Source organism: Sciurus carolinensis, chromosome 1 (genome assembly GCF_902686445.1).
Source record: "Sciurus carolinensis chromosome 1, mSciCar1.2, whole genome shotgun sequence".
NCBI lineage: Eukaryota > Metazoa > Chordata > Mammalia > Rodentia > Sciuridae > Sciurus > Sciurus carolinensis.
Genome location: NC_062213.1, coordinates 20,637,065 through 20,656,501, shown reverse-complemented (window position 1 = coordinate 20,656,501; position 19,437 = coordinate 20,637,065). Strand labels below are relative to the sequence as shown.

At 36.1% G+C, this 19,437-nt stretch overlaps 1 protein-coding gene across 4 annotated transcripts in view; it reads left to right on the top strand.

The window, feature by feature from the left end:
* Col14a1 (collagen type XIV alpha 1 chain) overlaps positions 1–19,437 on the top strand; it is a 213,879-nt gene that overhangs the window by 59,819 nt on the left and 134,623 nt on the right. For all 4 annotated transcript variants that reach the window (XM_047519065.1, XM_047519058.1, XM_047519081.1 and 1 more), the window contains exons 6-10: positions 5,388–5,543; positions 6,365–6,484; positions 8,277–8,441; positions 12,899–13,060; positions 18,528–18,679. In XM_047519065.1, coding sequence (XP_047375021.1) covers positions 5,388–5,543; positions 6,365–6,484; positions 8,277–8,441; positions 12,899–13,060; positions 18,528–18,679 — 755 coding nt within the window. The remainder of the gene's footprint in view (positions 1–5,387; positions 5,544–6,364; positions 6,485–8,276; positions 8,442–12,898; positions 13,061–18,527; positions 18,680–19,437) is intronic.

Below are 19,437 nucleotides of genomic sequence, written 5' to 3'. Positions count from 1 at the left end.
GTTTTACAGTGTAGGCTTTTTAGTTGTGAATTTTTTAAACTTTTTTTAATCATGGAAGATTTTTTTTAATCATCAATTCTGAAGCTTAATTTTGCTGAGTATAGTATTTTTGGTTGGCATCCATTTTCTTTCAGAGCTTGGTATATATTATTCCAAGACCTCCTAACTTTGAGGGCCTGGGTTGAAAAATCAACTGAGATCTGGATTGTTTCCTTCTAAATGTGACCTGTCATTTTTCTCTGGCTGTCTTTGAAATTCTATTCTTGTTTGGTATGTTAGGCATTTTTATAATAATGTGCTTCATGTGGGTCTGTTGTAATTTTGTATATTTGGGGGTCCTGTAAACTTCCTGTATTTGACTTTCAATTTCATTCCTTAGGAATGGGAATTTTTCTGATATTATTTCATTGATAAGATTGTACATTCCTTTGGTTTATATCTACAATCCTTCATCTATTCTGATAAATCTTAATTGGTCTTTTCATGTTATCCCATAGTTCTTGGAAGTTCTGTTCATGGTCTCTTTACATCTTTTCTCTATGGCCAACTTTATTTTCAAGATTATATATTTTGTCTTCATTGCCTGAAACTGTGTATTCCAAGTGGTCTAGTCTTATCGGTGATGCTTTCTATTGAATTTTAAATTTTGTTTATTGATTCCTTCATTTTAAGGATTTCTGCTTTATTTCTTTTCAGAATCTCTATCTCTTTATTGAAGTGTTCTTTTACTTCCTTTATTTTCTTTCTGATTTCACTCCTTACATTGTCTTTTACCTCAAAGATCAGTTTATGTATGTACATTCTAAACTTCTCTGACATTTCTCCTACTGTTATGTAAATGGAGTCTGTTATTGAAGTAACTTGGTTTGTTTGGGAGATTTGTTTCCTTGATGTTTCATGTTGTTTGTGTGTCTACCCATCTAACAGTATGGACCTGAGGCAGTAGAGAGTCTACCCTGTGGACTTATCATATCTCTGAAAGTTTCCAGGACTTCGCTGTATAGGGAGAGACAAATAATTACAACCAATACAAACAATATACAACATTCATCCAAATAGTTCCTACTCCAACTATGATGCCTATAATCATAATTATCACAATTAGCAGAAATGATATCAGTTATTGCTAAAAACAGGAAATTCACAAATGGATTGATAATTTTGAATGATGGACAGGGAGGGAACAGAAGTGGTGTAGGATGTGATGATTATGAGTGAGGAGGAGAGAAGATAGAAGTAAAAAATAAAGGAAGAGTGAAAGAACAATAGAGATTGATTGTTAACAACAGAAAAGAGAGAATGAAGGGAAAGAGATAAATGAGAAGAAAAAATATAGAAACATTTTAAAAATAAAAATAAAAATAATAGAATTCAAGAAAACTGAAATATACTAATCAAACTTCCTAGTCCTCAAAAAGTTGATCCATAAAAATAACTGGCTTCAAAAATTCTAGAAGTGAGAAGAAGAAAAAAAAAAACCACCAAATGTAAATATGTGTAAATTGCCATGAATCATTAAGGTCATGATTAAACAGAGAAAAGAAAAAGGAAAAAAAATAACCTTGATGAAAAGTTAAAGAATTTTTTCCATTGGAGTTCAAAGGATTCTCAGCTTCTTTTCTCAGCAGTGTTAGATGAGGTGCCCGGGATTGTGATGCCGGCTCCACCCTCAGGGTGGGGTTTTAGGAGTGAGAGAGGTAATCCTGTAAATGGAACTCCTGGAGGCAGGGTTTAGGCTTAGGTGGGCTACACGTTCTTCAAGGAATGCCAATTGGTCTGGAGATTTTAAATCCACACATCTCCATGGTCCAGCAGTTGTCAGTGCACACTGGAGGACTGCACCCCAAGGATCACCTCCTCGGTTCTACTGGTATGGTGGAGGAGCCAATTCTTAGTCCATTAGGTCACCTGTGGACCCTGCTTCCTGGTCTCTAAACTCAATCTCTTCCACCCCTGCCCTTTCAAATTCTTGACCAGCTGCTCCTGCAAGCAGCCAGGTTAGAGGAGGAGGGGAAAGCCAGGTGGGTTTCCATGACCAGTTGTCCCCTGTGTAAACCTCTCTCCATTTGATTTTCTCTTGGCTACTTAGGCATGTCCTATGTTGTACAGTGTGGGTTTGCCAGGCCTGATCATGGGGCCAAACTCGGGTTCACCAGGAATTGGCTCTCCCAGTTTCTGGCCCCCACACAGTGGCTACAAAATGGTTCCTTCCTCTGTCCTCCACATACAGCCAGTAGAAATGGGGATATTTTCCCCCACACGAGGATATCGTGCAGTGTGCCTTTCAGTTTAGTCAGGCATTGTCTTTGATCACTAGACTTTCCTTACCCAGATGTGCCTCAGGCCTCCTAAAAAATAGGATTCCTTGAATTCCCTTATTCCTTCACTTTGCTCACAGAGGGACCACTCTGGCTGGTGCCTCTAACTGTGGCAGCAGCTGTAGTGCTGGGGATTGCTTCCTTGTTTCATTAATTTTATTATATCCAACCTTCTGAGTCTCTGATCTGCTCTGAATGTCCAGTATTAAATTCCAGAAAAATCCCCCCTCTACTTTTTTTGTTCACCCACCTTGCTGAGAAGTTGGCTTCTCTGCTTTCTTGACTTCATGCCATGAGCAGCCAGGAAAGTGATCTTTTCTATTCTGCCATCTTGAAAACCCTCTTCATTCATTTATTGACCATATTTCCTATTCTCTATAAAATTTGTTCATGGTTTTTGATATAAATTCCTTTTTGGTTTTACATATTATTCAGGTATTTTTTTCAGTTGAATTTATCTTTTTTATTTTAAGGTGTTTTTGATGAACAACTTTTAAAATTTTAGAATCATTAAAGCTATAATCTTTTGTTTTATAGTCAATTGATTTTATATATTATTTGGGCTAGATCTTATTTATATCTCTGAGTCACTTATGACTTTCTTATTGGAAGTAATTTTCAAAAATGTCTTCTACATAAACTGAAAGTGTTCCTTTCTGAGATCTTTTCTGCATTGTTCCCTAACAATCATGTAAGTGTTCCTAGCAGTTTTGGAAGAGAACTACTCTTCATTTGGGAGTAGTCTTTCCCCAGGAAAAAACCAAGAGAAATGGGTCCTTGAAGCTTAATCAGACCTCAATTTTCCCTGCTTATGTCCAAAACCCACATTAATTTCTATCCCATGATTCATGGAAGTATTCCATTTTAGACTTTTCTTGGTTTGTTACAGTAGGGCTGACTCCCAGATACAAAGCTGGTAGCTTTCTTCTATTATAGAAGGGGAATTTATTGCCAAAAAATATTAACTATAAACTTTTGGATTGAGATGTACTGTTGAACTCCATAAGGAGATTGGAGCATTTCATTGGCAAATACATTTCCTGCCCCCATCTGGTAAAAGTATCTAGATGTTTCATGCATATTTATTTCTGGAAAAAGATCAAGACCCTTTAAGCCAACATGGTGTGGTAGGTGCAAAGGCATATTAAAGCTACTTATCCCAGCCATAATAGTTCAGCTATTTTTCTTTGGGTTATAAACATATTTGTTTTATTTGTGAACACATCTCTTTTGATTTTCAACATATAAATTATATTTTAAATATTGTTTGATTGTCTTTTTATGTACTATAAATTTAATTAGCAGGACACACATGATAAACTATAGCTTTTAACAAGTGCAGTTTGAAATTTGGGAGTAATGCCCATCTTCCAGTGGGGTATAACACTGGATTTCTTTTTTTTATTGGTTCTTTTAGTTATGACAGTACAATCCATTTTGATATAAGTATACAATCACAGACTTTCTCTTACTCTAATGAGGACCCCATTCTTATGGATGTACACAATGGTGGAATCCACTGTGGTGTATTCATTTTTGTACATAGAATAATTATGTCAGATTCATTCCACTGTCTTTCCTTTTCATGTCCTCCCTCCTTTCCCTTCATTCCTTTTTGTCTCATCCAATGAACTTCTATCCCCACCCCCTTATTGTCGATTAGCTTCCACATATCAGAGAAAACACTTGACCATCAGTTTTTTGGGACTGGCTTACATCAGTTAGTATAATAGTCTCTAGATCCATCCATTTACTGGCAATTTTCATAAAGTAATTCTTCTTTATTGCTGAGTCATATTCCATTCTGTATATATACCATATTTTCATTATCCATTCATTTGTTGAAGGGCCCCTATGTTGGCTGTATAGCTTAGCTATTGTGAATTCAACTGTTATAAACATTGATGTGGCTGCATCACTGTAGTATGCTGATTTTAAGTCCTTTGTATATATACTGAGGAAACTAAGTAGGGATTTTCTGGTCCTTTAAAAGGTAAAGTGGATGAACACACATGCACACCTGTGCACACTCACACACATACACACAAAGCACAATCTCCTCTCCTGATATGAAATTGCAGCAAAGTCAAGCAACTCCTTTGGAAGCAAAGACTAGAGTATGAAGCAATGCTCCTAAAGGCACTAAAAATACCATGACATATTAAAGGAGTTGTACAACACTTCAAGAATATTCCAGTATGCTGGCGCTCTGTGAGCAGAAGTGGTGGTTTTCAGTTAGTCAAGCACAAGCCTGACCTTTCCCCAGCAGCCTGTTCCTTGTGGCAAAAACCTGGCTGGACTCTCGTCTCCCAGGAGTCCTGTGGGTGGGGGACCTTCTGTGATGGTCAAGCTTATGTAGTACCACTCCAATCACTGGGCATCCTTTTCTGGATCATTATCTGGAGTCCTAAGAGTCATTTAAAAAGTCCATTACTTAGATGATTATCGAGGAGAAAATCTTGCATGGACAATATACAATTTTTTTTTTTTTAATTAGAGGAAATTCTTGGGTCATTTTCCAATTTTCTTTTTCCCAAAAAGCTTTCTACTTTAGCAGAGGTCTGTGTACCTTTCTTAGATTAAATACTTGGCCTTCACTTTTCCTTGAATTCGGGAAGCCCCTGTTTCTCTTTCCTATCACTTCCTCCAGCATAGACTTACCCAACTAGGAGAGCCGCCCTTTGGCTTCCTGGCCATCTTCCCATCTCGGCTGACTGACCTACACTGGTGTTGCTAAGACCTTTCCTGGAAAGAATCTGCAGGCCAAAGCCCAAAGCTGGATGATTTCGTACAGACACTACTTTCTAAAACACTCAGAAGGATGAGTTGCCAGGTTGGCAGGAACCTGCCAGTATTCTGCTAACTATTTCCAGAACACTGATTCTGCTGCCAATCGTTACCACAATTTTTTCCAAGTAAGAATGCATCTAAGGGCAGGGTTATAAAAAGATGACTGCTTTAATGGGAACTTTATTGTATTCTTAATACTGTTATTTGAGAGACATTAAAAGTAAGTCTTTTAGAGGTTCCAACAGTAACACGTGTGCTTTTCTGGTGTTTGCTTCACAGAAGTGAAATTTTTCTGTGAAACTCCAGCAATTGCTGATATTGTAATCCTGGTTGATGGTTCTTGGAGTATTGGAAGATTCAACTTCAGACTGGTTCGGCTTTTCTTGGAAAACCTGGTTACAGCATTCAATGTGGGCTCAGAGAAGACACGAATTGGTATATCTCCTGTTACTGACAATAGTCAGCTGTCAATGTAAAACAACTGGGAAACTCTACAACTGCCTTTTAGAATTACAGTAGCAACTATACTGATATATTGATCCATGTTTGGATCAATAAAAATTTATTCTTAACTAATTTTTACTGTGGCAACATCATTAAATTAATTATTGAGTACATTTTAATTTTCTGAAAAGTCAAAATCTTCTCTGTTAATAATAATAATAATAATAATAAAACTTCAAAGTTATAACCTGTTTATGATTTTGTCACATAGCAGTCTTTATTTAAAAGAAAAAATAGCTGAATCCAGGGAAATGTTGAATTAAAAAAAATTGGAAACAGTTTTATTGTACAAGATAATCTTTGCTAAGTTAATGCTAGCCAAGATAAAAAACAATTATAAATCTTTGAGTAATATTGTAAGTAATAAAATAACATTATTATAATATAAAGTCTCATAATTTCACTTTTAAATAGCAATTGAGGAAAATCATTGCTTTGAGATTTAACATCAACAAATAAATCTAGACCTTTTATCTACATATGTGACCAATGTTTTTTTCTTTTAAGTGCCAAACACCTAATTAGGTGCCAACTTCTAAAGGATTAGAAAATTTGTACACTACCTCCAACCCTGCATATGTCAACTTAATATCTTTAATTGATGTCAGGGACTCTTTATGAAAGTATATAGTCAAGCAAAGAAAAAAAAAGTTACAACATTAGGCCCTCATGCATTATGGTTTCTTGAGTGGTTAGTCTATGATATTCTTGAGTAACATATCATTGTTTGTGGGATTTCTCATCTTTTCCAGGTCTTGCACAGTATAGTGGTGACCCCAGGATAGAATGGCACTTGAATGCCTTTAACACAAAAGATGAAGTAATTGAAGCTGTCCGGAACCTTCCATACAAGGGAGGGAATACCCTAACAGGTATGTTTTGCTCAGTCCACATTTTAAGCAGTGTATCTTTCCAAAGAATAGACATACTATCGTATTTTGCTACTTATAATGAGTTAGCATACTGTTTTGTTAACCAAGTAGCACCTACAATCCTTAGATAGCTTTTTACCTAAACTCAGCATGAAGAGTCAAACTCCAGACTACTCATTTGTTCTGCTATAGGAACTTCATGTCCCAGGAAGGGGTTGCTTGGGCTAGAAGAAAACAAAACAATCACCCAGGTCAGCAGCCTTCTCACCTTTATTAGTTCATTTTCCTTTTTTCCCTCTCTTTTCATGTATATTCGTCCTGTCACTTAAAACAAATTTCTATCTTGTTTTTAAAGAAGGTACTTTTTTTGGCCCCTATTCTGCAATCAGTAGTTATCGAGAAAATATTTATAGATTTTTGGCTCACTAGTATTTTTGAAAAATGATTAATGTAATAATATTGGCATTACAATTAGCCAAATGGTTTGTGTTTATTATTATTATTGTTACTTTTTTTGTGAGGGCTGGGACTGAACCTAGGGCTTCGTGCATATCAGGTAAGTGCTCTACCACTTAGCTGCACCTCTAGGTCTGTTCTCACTTATTTTAACCCTAGTACAAGTTACTGCCTGAACCATGACACAGATGCTCAACTTCAATGATGAAGATTCTCTTACTGACTTCTTGGTAAACCACTGAAATTTTGATAATTGCCTTGCTATTTGGATGCAAAATTCAGCAGAATTTTTGATAATACTGTGAAAATTTATTAAGGACAAATGCTGTAATGATATTGCAGGATTTCTTATTTCTTTCTGGATGGAAATTATCTCAAAAGGTAGGAGTATAAATATGATTTTAGATCTGTTCCCCCTACTGAGAGAGAGCGGGGGGGAGAGAAAGAGAGGGAGAGAGGAAGAGAGAGAGAGAGAGAGAAAGGAAGGAAGAAAGAGAAGGAAAGAGAATTTTTAGTTCTTTAAAATATCATGAACGAAATTCAAAGTGTAGTTGATAATATTTGGGACAGTCACTAATGTGTGGGAGTTATTGTTTCATCATAAATTATAAATACTTAGGTTTTATTGAACACAAGTTCTGTTAGCATCTGTTGGCATGAATTCAGGATCTTTGCATCTACAGCTATGAAGTAAAATATTGTGAAAGCCCACAGAGGTAGGCAGAGGCCAGGAATCTTCCCTTTGCATTCCTCTCATCTGGGGATGAAACCATTAGGATGTTTGGTTTGCATTTATCTTTCCTCATTTTCCTCTCAGTTCTTGCTTTGAACTACTTTTTGAACGTAGCTGTTGACCAGAAGCAGGTCAGGTGTCACCTTCATTTTTCATTCCTATCCTTAGTGCTCGACACAGAACAAGCCTCCAGCAAATGGTTGTGCAATGATTTGATAGTCTAAAGGCATTCTAAGATAGCAACAATACACTTCGTACTAAAAATCCAAATGCACATGAAAGACACATGTAAGAGAAGTATTTTGTTATCATTCAAATAAATGAAGTGTATCATTCTATGTCAATGGTCAGTTAAGGATGTATAATCATCTATTGTCATCTCAAAGATGTGATATTCAATTATTTTAGTACCTTTACTCTGATAGATTTTAGTTTTTCTTCAGAGCTGTCAAGCACAAGTCATTTGGAAAATAAAGGTTCTCATCTAATAAAAACTCTTTTAGCTCAATAAGTTATGCATCATGTAGTTACATTCTTCACAATCAGAAGGCTTTTTATTAGAGATGGTAGCTTTGTGTTTACTTTTCTTTATTTTCTTCTCAGGTCTTGCTTTGAGCTACATTTTTGAAAACAGTTTTAAACCAGAAGCAGGATCAAGGACTGGAGTTTCCAAAATTGGCATCTTAATCACAGATGGAAAATCCCAAGATGATATTATTCCACCATCTAGAAACCTTCGTGAGTCCGGCGTAGAACTGTTTGCCATAGGTATGTGCTCTTCCCCTGGGGACAGACACCCACTGCTTCATTGGGTATGCAGTGCAAGGGTCAGTTCCTGGAAAGCCATCAACTCCAGGGCTTTCTAGTCCTGGTTCTCACGGCCAGCTGTTCTCGGAGCCCAACTCCTTGCATTTAAAATCAGAGTGTTGCCAACTGTCATGTATCACACAGTGACAGGATCTCTAGATGGGATATCGACCAGAACAATGAAAGGCATGAAGTTGACATGAAAGGTCAAGTACATGTCTGTTACCTATTAATTAGTTAGGATATTCTCTTTAGGGTCAGTTTATCTCTTTTCTAATTGTATAGAGCAAAACCAACTTATTATTTTCAAGGAATTAATGTCCTGCTGCTATTTAAAGAAAGCCTGGAATTGAGATATGCAGTATTACTGGTTTGAAACTAACCCTGTAAAAGGGAGTGTAGATATGACCAAAGCATGATATCTTCCATATGGAAATGTGGTGTGAAACCCATTAATTTGTGCAATTAAGCTGTTTTAATAAATGTAATAAAAGTAAAAAATACTATCCCTGTATCATTATTATAGAAAAGGATATATATATATATATATATATATATATATGACATACTTTCAGAATAGCTGCAAAATAGTTACATGATGCAACTTTGCTCTTGATTAAAATGTTTACTTTTTTTATTGATAAAGGAAAGTCTTTTATTTAGCAGAAACCAACAATTTTCTAAGCCAAAAAAAAAAAAACCTGACTGACTCCTTAACAATAATGAAATATAAATAAAAATGTTATAGCAAATGCCTCAACTGGGCTTCACAGACATTTAAAATAATTTGTTATAAATTGTTCATTTCATTATGTTTTATTCACTTATTCAGTTTGCTATAATCTTTAGTTGAATTATGATGCATTTATCTCCTTGCATTTATCAAGAATGTGGTTCAGTCTTCTCTTTATGAATTTTCTATGAGATATTTCTTTTTTTCTCTTTCCACATTTTTATTGATGCATTATAGTTATAAATAATTATAGGACTTTTTTGTTAGATATTTGTGCATGAGGTGTTCCTATCAGAAGATAATACTCTCCATTTGGAGTTATATATCAATTAGGAGAGACATCCTGGGTGTGGCATAAAAAATACTGATTCCAGGTCCTGTTCTAGTCCTATTAAATTGAAATGTCCAGGAAGAAAGGGCCTAGAAATCTGTACTTTAAATATCTGTACCTTGAAAGCATCCTCCAGGGTTAAGAACTACGGGTAAACCCACTGGCATCTCTTCTCTGTGTGTGTTGGTAAGGTTCTCTCTGAGAAAGATCCTAAAAGTTTCCCTATTTAATGCATTTTATTTCATTAGAGCATGTTTCTGGTTAGTCATTTTTTTCAGGACCTATTTTTCACTAGTGTCCAGCCAAGAACAGTCTGAGAACAGCTGCAGAAGCTGTAGAAACTGTGTTCTTTCCTCTCTTTTTTGTTCTTATCTCTACAAAATTTCTACACAATGAGTTCCTTACAGGGGAAGATTGCATCTTCTTCATTCCTATCACCTAATCCAGTGCTTGACACAAAACAAGTGTCCAGTAAATGCTTATGGAATGATTTGAAGGCCCAAAGATTTCTAAGATAGCAATATCACCCTTAGTATTAAAAATCCAAATGCTCCAAAACGAATCCAAATACTCATGAAAGATACCTATAAGAGAAGCATATTATTTTTATGCAAATAAGTGAGGCATCTTATCCTGTAGTAATACAGTTATCATGGTATATTTTCCATTCATAGAACAAAGAATAAAAGAAATCTAGGGGGAAAAAGAATATTTTGTATTCAAACTTGTTTTAGTAAATTATAAACTTATTTTATATGTGTTTGTATTTGTGGAGGGGAAGGTGGTGTTATAGCTCAGTGGCATGCAGGGCCCAGCTCAGACCAGTTTGCAAGAGTCAATTGTGCACATCTTTTCCCACATCTGCATCTTGTGACCTCACATGGATAGTTTGAAATAAGTCAGTTAGGTATTTATACTGCAGCCGTTGGCAAACATTGCAAACTCAGGCAGGAAGATAACTGCTAAATATTTGCCATATTTACCAGCACACTTATGGAACTGAAGTGGACAATAATCTAAGTGATTTTTAACTATATGATAACTTTCATCCTTAAGATAAATGTGAAATTCGGTCCTGGGAATTAATTCAAACTTTCTTGGCATTAACATTTGTCACCCTGAAGTTACACAAAGCATCTTTCAGAGTTATCAATGAAAGTAATATTTCCTTTAACCCATTATTTGATAGTTGCTCAAAATGTGAATTTTGGAATGCTTTGTGGTGTGTGCTGGGGCGCAGAGATGAGCAAAGCAAAATGCTTACAAAATAAATTCCTTCAAAGTTGTAATGACCATTTCCTCTCCTTTCCATGCAGTTGTAACAGGCAAACTTTTATTCAGAAAGGAAGATTGATTAATTTCAGGCTGTGTTTCTTAGAATATTCTTGAGAGTTCAAACTTGTCAGTTTCAATCGAGTGTCATGAGAAAGCATCATTGGCACTAAGCTGATTGCTTTGGTGTTCACTCAATTAACATTGAATCATATGTGCATTTTAAAAGAAATCCTTAGGCAGGAAACATCAGAGATTTATTTTTTATTTTCTTATCCCTTCATCCAATAAAGGAAATCTCTACAGAAGACTTAAACTAATGGGGGATTATCTTGTGTGTTTACCCTCCATTCTCAGCTCTTGTTAATAATGAATGGATGAGTTTTTAAAGAAAACTTTTAAGTGAATTCATCCAGATATGACATGGATTTTTTTTTGCTCTGGAAATTACCTGGATGTCTGCTGTATTTATTATCTTAAATCCTCCTAAAGAGAAAAGTTCAGAGACAACTAATGCTTTGTTACTCAATATGTAGAGATTGACAGCTAAGTTAATTGGCACGGCCAGGCATCTAAGAAATAATAAATGTTGCTCCAGGTCATTTCTTTTCCTTGCTTCCAAAGTACCTTCTTTTAATACCTCCAGATGATTGAAATGGTAGGGACTTATAAAGAGACCCTCCATATCTGCTGGTTTGAGGAAGAGAAATCTACCTTAAGACCCATAAAACCTAACCTTGGCCCTCTCTTTTCCTACCACAAATTTCAATGGTAAAAGTTGACTAATTTTAGCATACACTCTTCTAATAAAATCCAAGATATACACTCACTAGCTGTGTATCCTTGAGCAAGCAAATTAACCTCTCTGTGCATATTTATTCATCTGGAAGGTGGCAGAAACAATAGTATAAACTCACAGCTTTAGCTTTGGTTTAAGGGTTCAACACATTAATATACATAAAATGCCACAGTGCTCTGGGCACATTCTTCAAGTGTTAGTGTCCACTGCTTTCTGTCCTTCTTATTCCCTGCTAAGTCACAGAGAATCAGGATTTTGCTTGGCCTGCGATAACGGAATTCAATAGATATTGTGGAAGGAAAGCAACTTCCTTTTGGCACCAGGAAAATTTCAGCGGTTATTCGGGTGCAAATTGTATTTGTGTATTCTAGAAACAAATTCTCCCTGGCTTTCTTTTGGCTCACTCTATATAATAATAATAATTTTAAATATATGTGATTTGCATTCTAGGAATATCTCTCAATTTAAGTCACCTTATTTCACACAAACTTAAACCAAAATCTTTGATAGTATAGAGTCCTGGTTTAATTATTGCTGTTTCTGCATTATTCATGCCAACAGAAGTTCATTTCATTAAGTGGTCTCCCTGCTAGGATGTACTGCGCAAAAGGCTTCTGAAGCTGACTTTTCAAAAACTATCTGACATGAAACATGACTCTTTAAAGTAGCAGATGCTTTCCACCAAATCCAAGACGGCAGGTCTATCAGCAGGGGAAGTGTAACCATCAGAAACTGAGATAGAAGTCCCAGCTGCCATTTATCAGGACACAGGCACATAATAGCTTTCATTTTGTCAACAATCCATATTCTTGCTCTGGCCCTGTCTTGTTTATTTTCTTTCTATATACATACTTTGTTAGAATCAGAGCTATTATTTCCTGTTATGAAATAGAAGATTTAGGTATCTTTTTCTTTTTGTCAATTTATTTCATGTGTATATCTTTATTATGTCTTTATTTAATAATTTAATCATTAATCATTCATTCTTTTGAGATGGGCAGGAGTAGGGGGGCCTCCCTATGTTGCCCAGGCTGACCTCAAACTCCTGGGCTCAAGAGAATTTTCCCACCTCAGCCTTCCAAGTCACTGAGACTCTAGGTGTGCCACACCACACTTAGCATGCATGTGTTAGGGTTAGGGTTAATTTTCAAAAAAAATCTCATTATTTATCAAAATGAATAACCAAGCAGCAGTGGAGAATGGCTGAACAGGTCAAGCCCACTGCAGTTGCTTTTCCAATGAGGCGTGAGTGTCACCAATGTCCCTGTTGTGTTCCATGCCAGGGGTGAAAAACGCTGATGAGAATGAGCTGCAGGAGATCGCCTCCGAACCAGACAGCACGCACGTGTACAACGTGGCCGAATTCGATCTGATGCACACGGTGGTGGAGAGCCTGACCAGGACCGTGTGCTCCAGGGTGGAAGAACAGGACCGGGAGATTAAAGGCGAGTCCCCGGATGTGGGTGGCACCAAGCACCAAGTCTCCATGGACTATAAAAATTCTTGCTATTCCTAATGTCAACGTTCCTAAGACTCCTTTTTCTCGTACACCATCAGAGTAAAAGGGGAGCATCTTGGCAGACTTTGTGGGGGTGATGGAGGAACGCTTTAACCACTAGATTTTTTTTCTCCATAGTGTTCCATTTAGACTATCATGGTTTTCTTTTTTCTTTTCTTTTCTTTTTTTTTTTTTTTTGATATTTTTAGTTGTAGATGGACATGATCTCTTTATTTATATATTTTTTTATGTGGTGCTGAGATTCGAACTCAGTGCCTCACACATGCTAGGCAAGCACTCTAGCACTGAACCACAACCCTAGCCCATCCATCATGGTTTTCTAATTTAATTTTTTTAGACCACCATATTTTAAAAATTAAACTAAATCTTGTGATAATTGTGCATTCACACACAGTTGCAAGAAGTAATACATAGAGTATTTTTACCAGTTTCCCCCAATAGTAGTACCTTACAAAACCGTGGCACCATATCACAAGCGGGATCTTGGCCTTGGTGCAGTCTAAGTACAGAACATTTCCGTCACAGCAAGCACGACTCCTGTTGCCCATTTACAACTATCCTGACTAATGTCCTTCCCAAACTCTCTCCCCAAACCCCGACAACCACTAATCTGTTCTCCATCTCTGATTTTCTTTCATTTCAAAAATTAGGTAAGTGGAATTATGCAATATATAATCTTTTGGCTTTGGCTTTTTTTTTTTTAATGCAGTATATTTCCCTGGAGATTTATCCAAGTTGTTACATGTGTCAACAACCCTTTCCTTTATGTTGCAGCCTCATATTCTATGGTATGGATGTGTCACAGTTTGTTTGATTACTCTCGCACTGAAGAACTTTTGGATTCTTTCCAGCTTTTAGCTACTGTGCATAAAGCTGCTGTGAATGTGTATGGGTTTGTGACTCATCCAATCCATGAATACATTGTGTCTCTTTATTTACTTGTATATATTGGTTCCTTGCATGAACATAAGTTTTTTGTTTCTCTGGAATAATGCCCAGGAGTACAATGGCTGGACCATTTCCTACTTGCATATTTAGTTTAGTTTTCATTAAGAAACTGCCAAACTATTTGCAGAATGGCTGCAGCATTTTTGCTCCCCCTAGCCGTGTATGAGTGACCCAGTTTCTTTCTGTGTATTGCCACACATTTGTTATGGCTACTATTTTTAAAATGTCAGTCATTCTGATAGCTGTGCCGTGGTGCAACACTATGGTTTCCATTTTCATTTCCCTCATAGCTAAAGAACATCTTCTTGCATACTTACTTCTCTGTGTGTATGTACTCATTGGTAAAATGTCTCTTCACGTCTTTGGTCCATTTTCAAGTTGAACTACTTTTGTGTGTCAAGGATCAGGTAGGCATAATTTATGTGGGTATATTTCACAGTTCTCTGCTCTGTTCCATTAAGTCTACTTGTCTAATCCTCTTCCGATACCATCTTGAATGACTATAGCTACATAGTAAATATTGAAATTGGGTAGAATTGACTTCTCCCACTTGATTATTCTTTTTAAAGACCATTTTTACCCTTCTGGTTCTTTTGCCTTCCCATTATATATTAGAATAATCTTTACGAATAAATCTTACTAAGATTTCAATAGGAATTGCAATAAATCAAAGATCAATTATCAAATATCAGTCACCAAATATCAACATGGGGAGAAGAAGCATTTTTAGTTTGTTGACTCATCCAACCCATAAACCATTCTGTCTCTTTATTTAATTAGACATTCTTGGATTTCTTTTATCAGCTTTTTATGATTCTCAGGACTTAGGTGTATCATATACTTATGTCATATATAGGTTTTGTTAGAAGTCCACCTAAGAATTTAATTTTATTTGAGTGATTTTGGTTGTATTTTTAATTTCAGTGTCCACACGTTTATTGATTATAAGTAGAAATAAACTTGATTTTTGTATACTATGCTCTTCTGATTTGTACTTTTTAATTAGAAGTTTTATCTAAATTTTGGAGAGTTTCTATGTATAAAATCATCTGCAAATATGGAAGTTTGTTTGCCATAACTTTTATTTCCTTTGACCTCTATAACATTTATTTCCTTTTCTTGCCTTATTGCAGTTGCTATAATAATTTCCCATACTAAGTTGAAAATAACAGTTGTGAGCAAACATCTTTGCTTTATTCTCCATTGTAGAAGGAAAGTTTCTGATTTTCAAGGAATTAATCCCTTTCATCGGGCTTGTAGGATTAATGAGTGTAGAGTTCTTCATAGTATTCTCTTATTATTCCTTTGATGTCTATAGGTCCTATAGTAATTGTCCTTGTTTCCTTTCCTTTTCTGGTATAGGTGTAGAAACCTTACCTTCTTTCAAGTCCTTTTATCCCCACATCTGTGTATCATATAATTGTCTTAAATATTTCTGTACCCACAGAGAACCATATCAGAAAGTTTATATTTTCTGCTACAGTCATCAAACATAATTTAGAAAACCCAATAATTTAGTAAAATATATTATATTTCCTTATTTTTATACTTTCTGTTATTTTACTTCCATCTTGAGGATCTAGGTTTCCTTCTTTTTCAATTATTTTCTTTCTGTTTAGACAACTTTCTTTAGCCATTCTTTTAGAATATGTCTGTTGGGATAAATTGTCCATTAATGAAAAATTCTCTTAAATTTCTTCCGTGTGAGAATGCCTTGGTTTTCTCCTAATTTCAGATATTTTGCTCAGTATAGAGAGCTGGTTTGATAGTTCTTTTTTCTCAATACTTGAGAAGTGTTGTGCCTCTTCCTTCCGGTTTCTGATGAGAAATGTGTCATTTCAAATGATCTTCCTTCTCTAGGTAAGGTGTCATTTCTCTCACATTGCTTTCAAGATTTTTCTCTTTGAGTTTAGTTTTCAGAATTTTTACTGTGATATTTCTTAGTATGAATTTCTGAGTCTGTCTTGTTTGGGGGTACATTTTCTTGAACCTGTGGTTTGTGTGATATGCCAAATTGGGGGTGTTGGAGGGGTATTATTTCTTCAAGTGCTTTTTCAGCCCTGACTCTTTTCCTTGTGGAACTCTGATATGAATCATAGGTATTTCATTATAGTCCCACTTGTCTTTAAGGCTGTTAATGTTTTAAGTCTACTCTTCCTCTAAACGTTCAGATCAGGTCATTCTATCAATCAAGTTTACAGATTCTTCCTCTGTCTACTCCATTCTGCTGTTGAGTTCACTAAGTTATTTTTTTTTAAATGTTGGTTGTTATATTTTTTATTTCTAAAATTTTGACTTGGTTTCTTTTTATATTGTTTACTTTTTGCTAAGACTTTCTATTTCTTTGTTGAGAGTTTTAATTTTTCCATTTGTTTCCATTGTGTTTGTAATTGTGCATTGACTGTACTCTGATTTATCTGGTTTTCTCTGGTATTATGCTGGCAAGGGAGGTAGGGGTACTGCTTCACTCTTACTAGGTAGGGGTAGAAGTCCAGTTTCCTGACTTGGTCTCCTTTAACTAGCCTTCCACTCATACCACCCTAATAGAGGAGTAGGAATCCCTCATTACTGGTCCCCAGATAGCCTCCACCAACAAACACTGCTATGAAAGGACCTCCTTACTGCCGAACAGTGGTGGAAGCTCTGAGTCACCACTGGGTCTTCCCTGACACTCTCACAGAGTGAAGAAGTGGCCCTGGTTAGAAGACCAGGCTGGCCTTTAGTGTGGTCTCCACTGATGTCACGGTGGGTATGAGATAGGAAGGATTTATTACTCCCTGGACCACGCTTACTGGGGTGAAGGGATGAGGTGATGTTGATTATTGCCAAGAAAGGGTAGAAGTACTGACTTCCTGTTTAGCCTTTGCTGTCACGGGTGGTGTGGACCACAGCTTTTTCTGTTGTGTTTTCTGGAATAGAGCAGTTAATGCCTAAAAATTTTCTGTCTTGAGAGGTTGGCTTTTTCCTGGCCTTCTGGCGAGGGAGAGAAGGTTTTGTTGCAACATCTTTCTTTCGTCTTTATCTTTTGATGCTTCTAGGTTGCCAGATACTTTAGTTCCATGTCTGGAATATGTGAATAAAAAAGAAACAGGAAACTCACCACTGGGATATTATTTGAGTCCTACAGTCTCCCCCTTCCCGGCCTCCTTCCTTCTAATTTCAGTGTCTTCTTCTGCTGGTCTTTCATATAATTTCCAGAATTTTTAATTATACTCAGAAGGAGAAATAGAGAAAATTACATCTGCTCTGTCTTCCCAGGAACAAATTCATCACGGATTTTTAACACTCCTCACGGTATCATTGACCTGCAGGTCGTACTTGGCTTTTGTGATCTGGGAAGAGGGGGCAATGTTGAAGTCTTGGAGTCTGATTTTGTTTCCTGCCTCTATTGTATCCAGGAGTGTGACATGAATCCATTTGGCTCACGTCATTCTTTCTTCCATCATCTCATTTTCTCCGGGTCAGATCTCTTGGGATTGGGTTGGGTATCCAGACAGTAGGATCCTGAACAAACTTCTCTGGGCTTCAGAGTGAGACTTGTTTAGATCCTAGCTTCTCTCTCACACAAAAGAAGTTTACATGTGGTTGACAATAAAGCATGCAGTACAGTTCAGGTCATACTTAATGTTCAAAAATTTTCCCTATTTTTGTGGTTATTAAAGTCCCTTGGATAAATGCTTCTAAAGGTTGAGAAATCCTAAAACCCAAACTCTTTATTCTCGTTTCCACCTTTTATTCCTTCTCCATTTGAATTTTACACTTCCAATGTCTTTATAGAACTATTTGTTTTAACACGTATATAACATACAAAAAAGGCTTAGACGGTATTTTGACTCAGTGAGCATCCAACGTGTATTAGTTGTTTTGTCTTCTTTTTAAATTTTTATACCGGACATTTGTTGAAGCCTTTATTATGGAGCCTATACTATCTGATTCTAAAAACCACATGCTCTGTCAGGAAACCTAGATGTCAATCTCATCTTTCAGACTTACTACTGGTGAGACCTTCTTCAAATTCATTAGTTTTATTGTGTCTTAGTTTTTTCACCTACAAAAAGTGAATGATATTACTAGCTACTCATGAAATGAGATAATACTTATAAAGAATTCAGAATATATTTAGATTGCACACATGCTCAATTAATGTTTATTTTTATTGTTTTTTAACAAAGTTTTTAAATGCCTGTAAGAACATTCCTGGGAGTTAAGGGCTATGTCTTATTTAAGTTTGTACCCTAGAACTTAGCATTGTGCATGGTATCTAATGGACACTAAAATGCTTAAATGAACTATTCCAGACATTAATAATTGAATAAACTTACCTAGAGAAAAAAAAATCTAAGAGGTAGTATAAAAGCAATAGTCACTTCTGACTAATGAAATTTGTTAGGTTTACAGGGATAACTTTGGGAAAAAGTTTTATTTGATATATTTCTTCACTTTAGCCTCAGCCCTCGCCACCATTGGACCACCTACAGAGTTGATTACTTCTGAAGTCACTGCCAGAAGCTTTATGGTTAACTGGACTCATGCCCCAGGAAAAGTGGAAAAATACAGAGTTGTGTATTATCCCACCAGAGGTGGAAAACCACAAGAGGTAAGAAGGAGACAGTGTTTTTAAATGATACTTTTAATTCTCTGAAGTCTTCCATAATAATGAGAATAAGACCAATGTGTATATGAGAGATGATTCTGCCACATGTATTTTAAATCATTTGAAATACATTTCTGTGTGTTTATATTATTCTTCCATCTCTCTGAATAATGGTGGTTGCATCGTCTTCTCTTGTCCCTCCATCAAATAACTCTCAGGACTGATCAGGTCTGCGTGTCTAACTTAGCTTATTTTTCTTCTTAAAGTTAGTGAGTTCTAAAGCAAAAGTTATCAGTAGCCAATTATCTGGTCAGGACCTGTTTTGATATTTATTCATTTTTTTTTTCTACTTGGGAGTGGTGAGATTTCTGTCTTAGTGAAGTCTGTGTGTTTCAAATTATGTGGAGATATGATGGACAAGTCCTCCAGGGTTTGAAGTTTCCTGAATATTTGTAAAGATTAGTGCAATTGAAAAGTCATAATAAAGCAGCTGCAGGCAGCATCTTTCAGGGTTTGGCCAACACAGAAGAGAACACCTTTTGCCAGATGATTTGGTCCTTCCCAGTCCCCACTTTTGATACATCTGTTCACAGGGAATCAATTAAAACCTGATGAAATCCCCATTTCCTTTTGTTGTTCTAACCTCTGATTGACCTCGGCCTGTTTCACAATTTTCTTCTGTATTACTATTATTATGGCAGAATTTGTGAATATTTTTCCTTTCAAGTATTAAAAATAAGAAGTAAATCATGGAGTTTTTA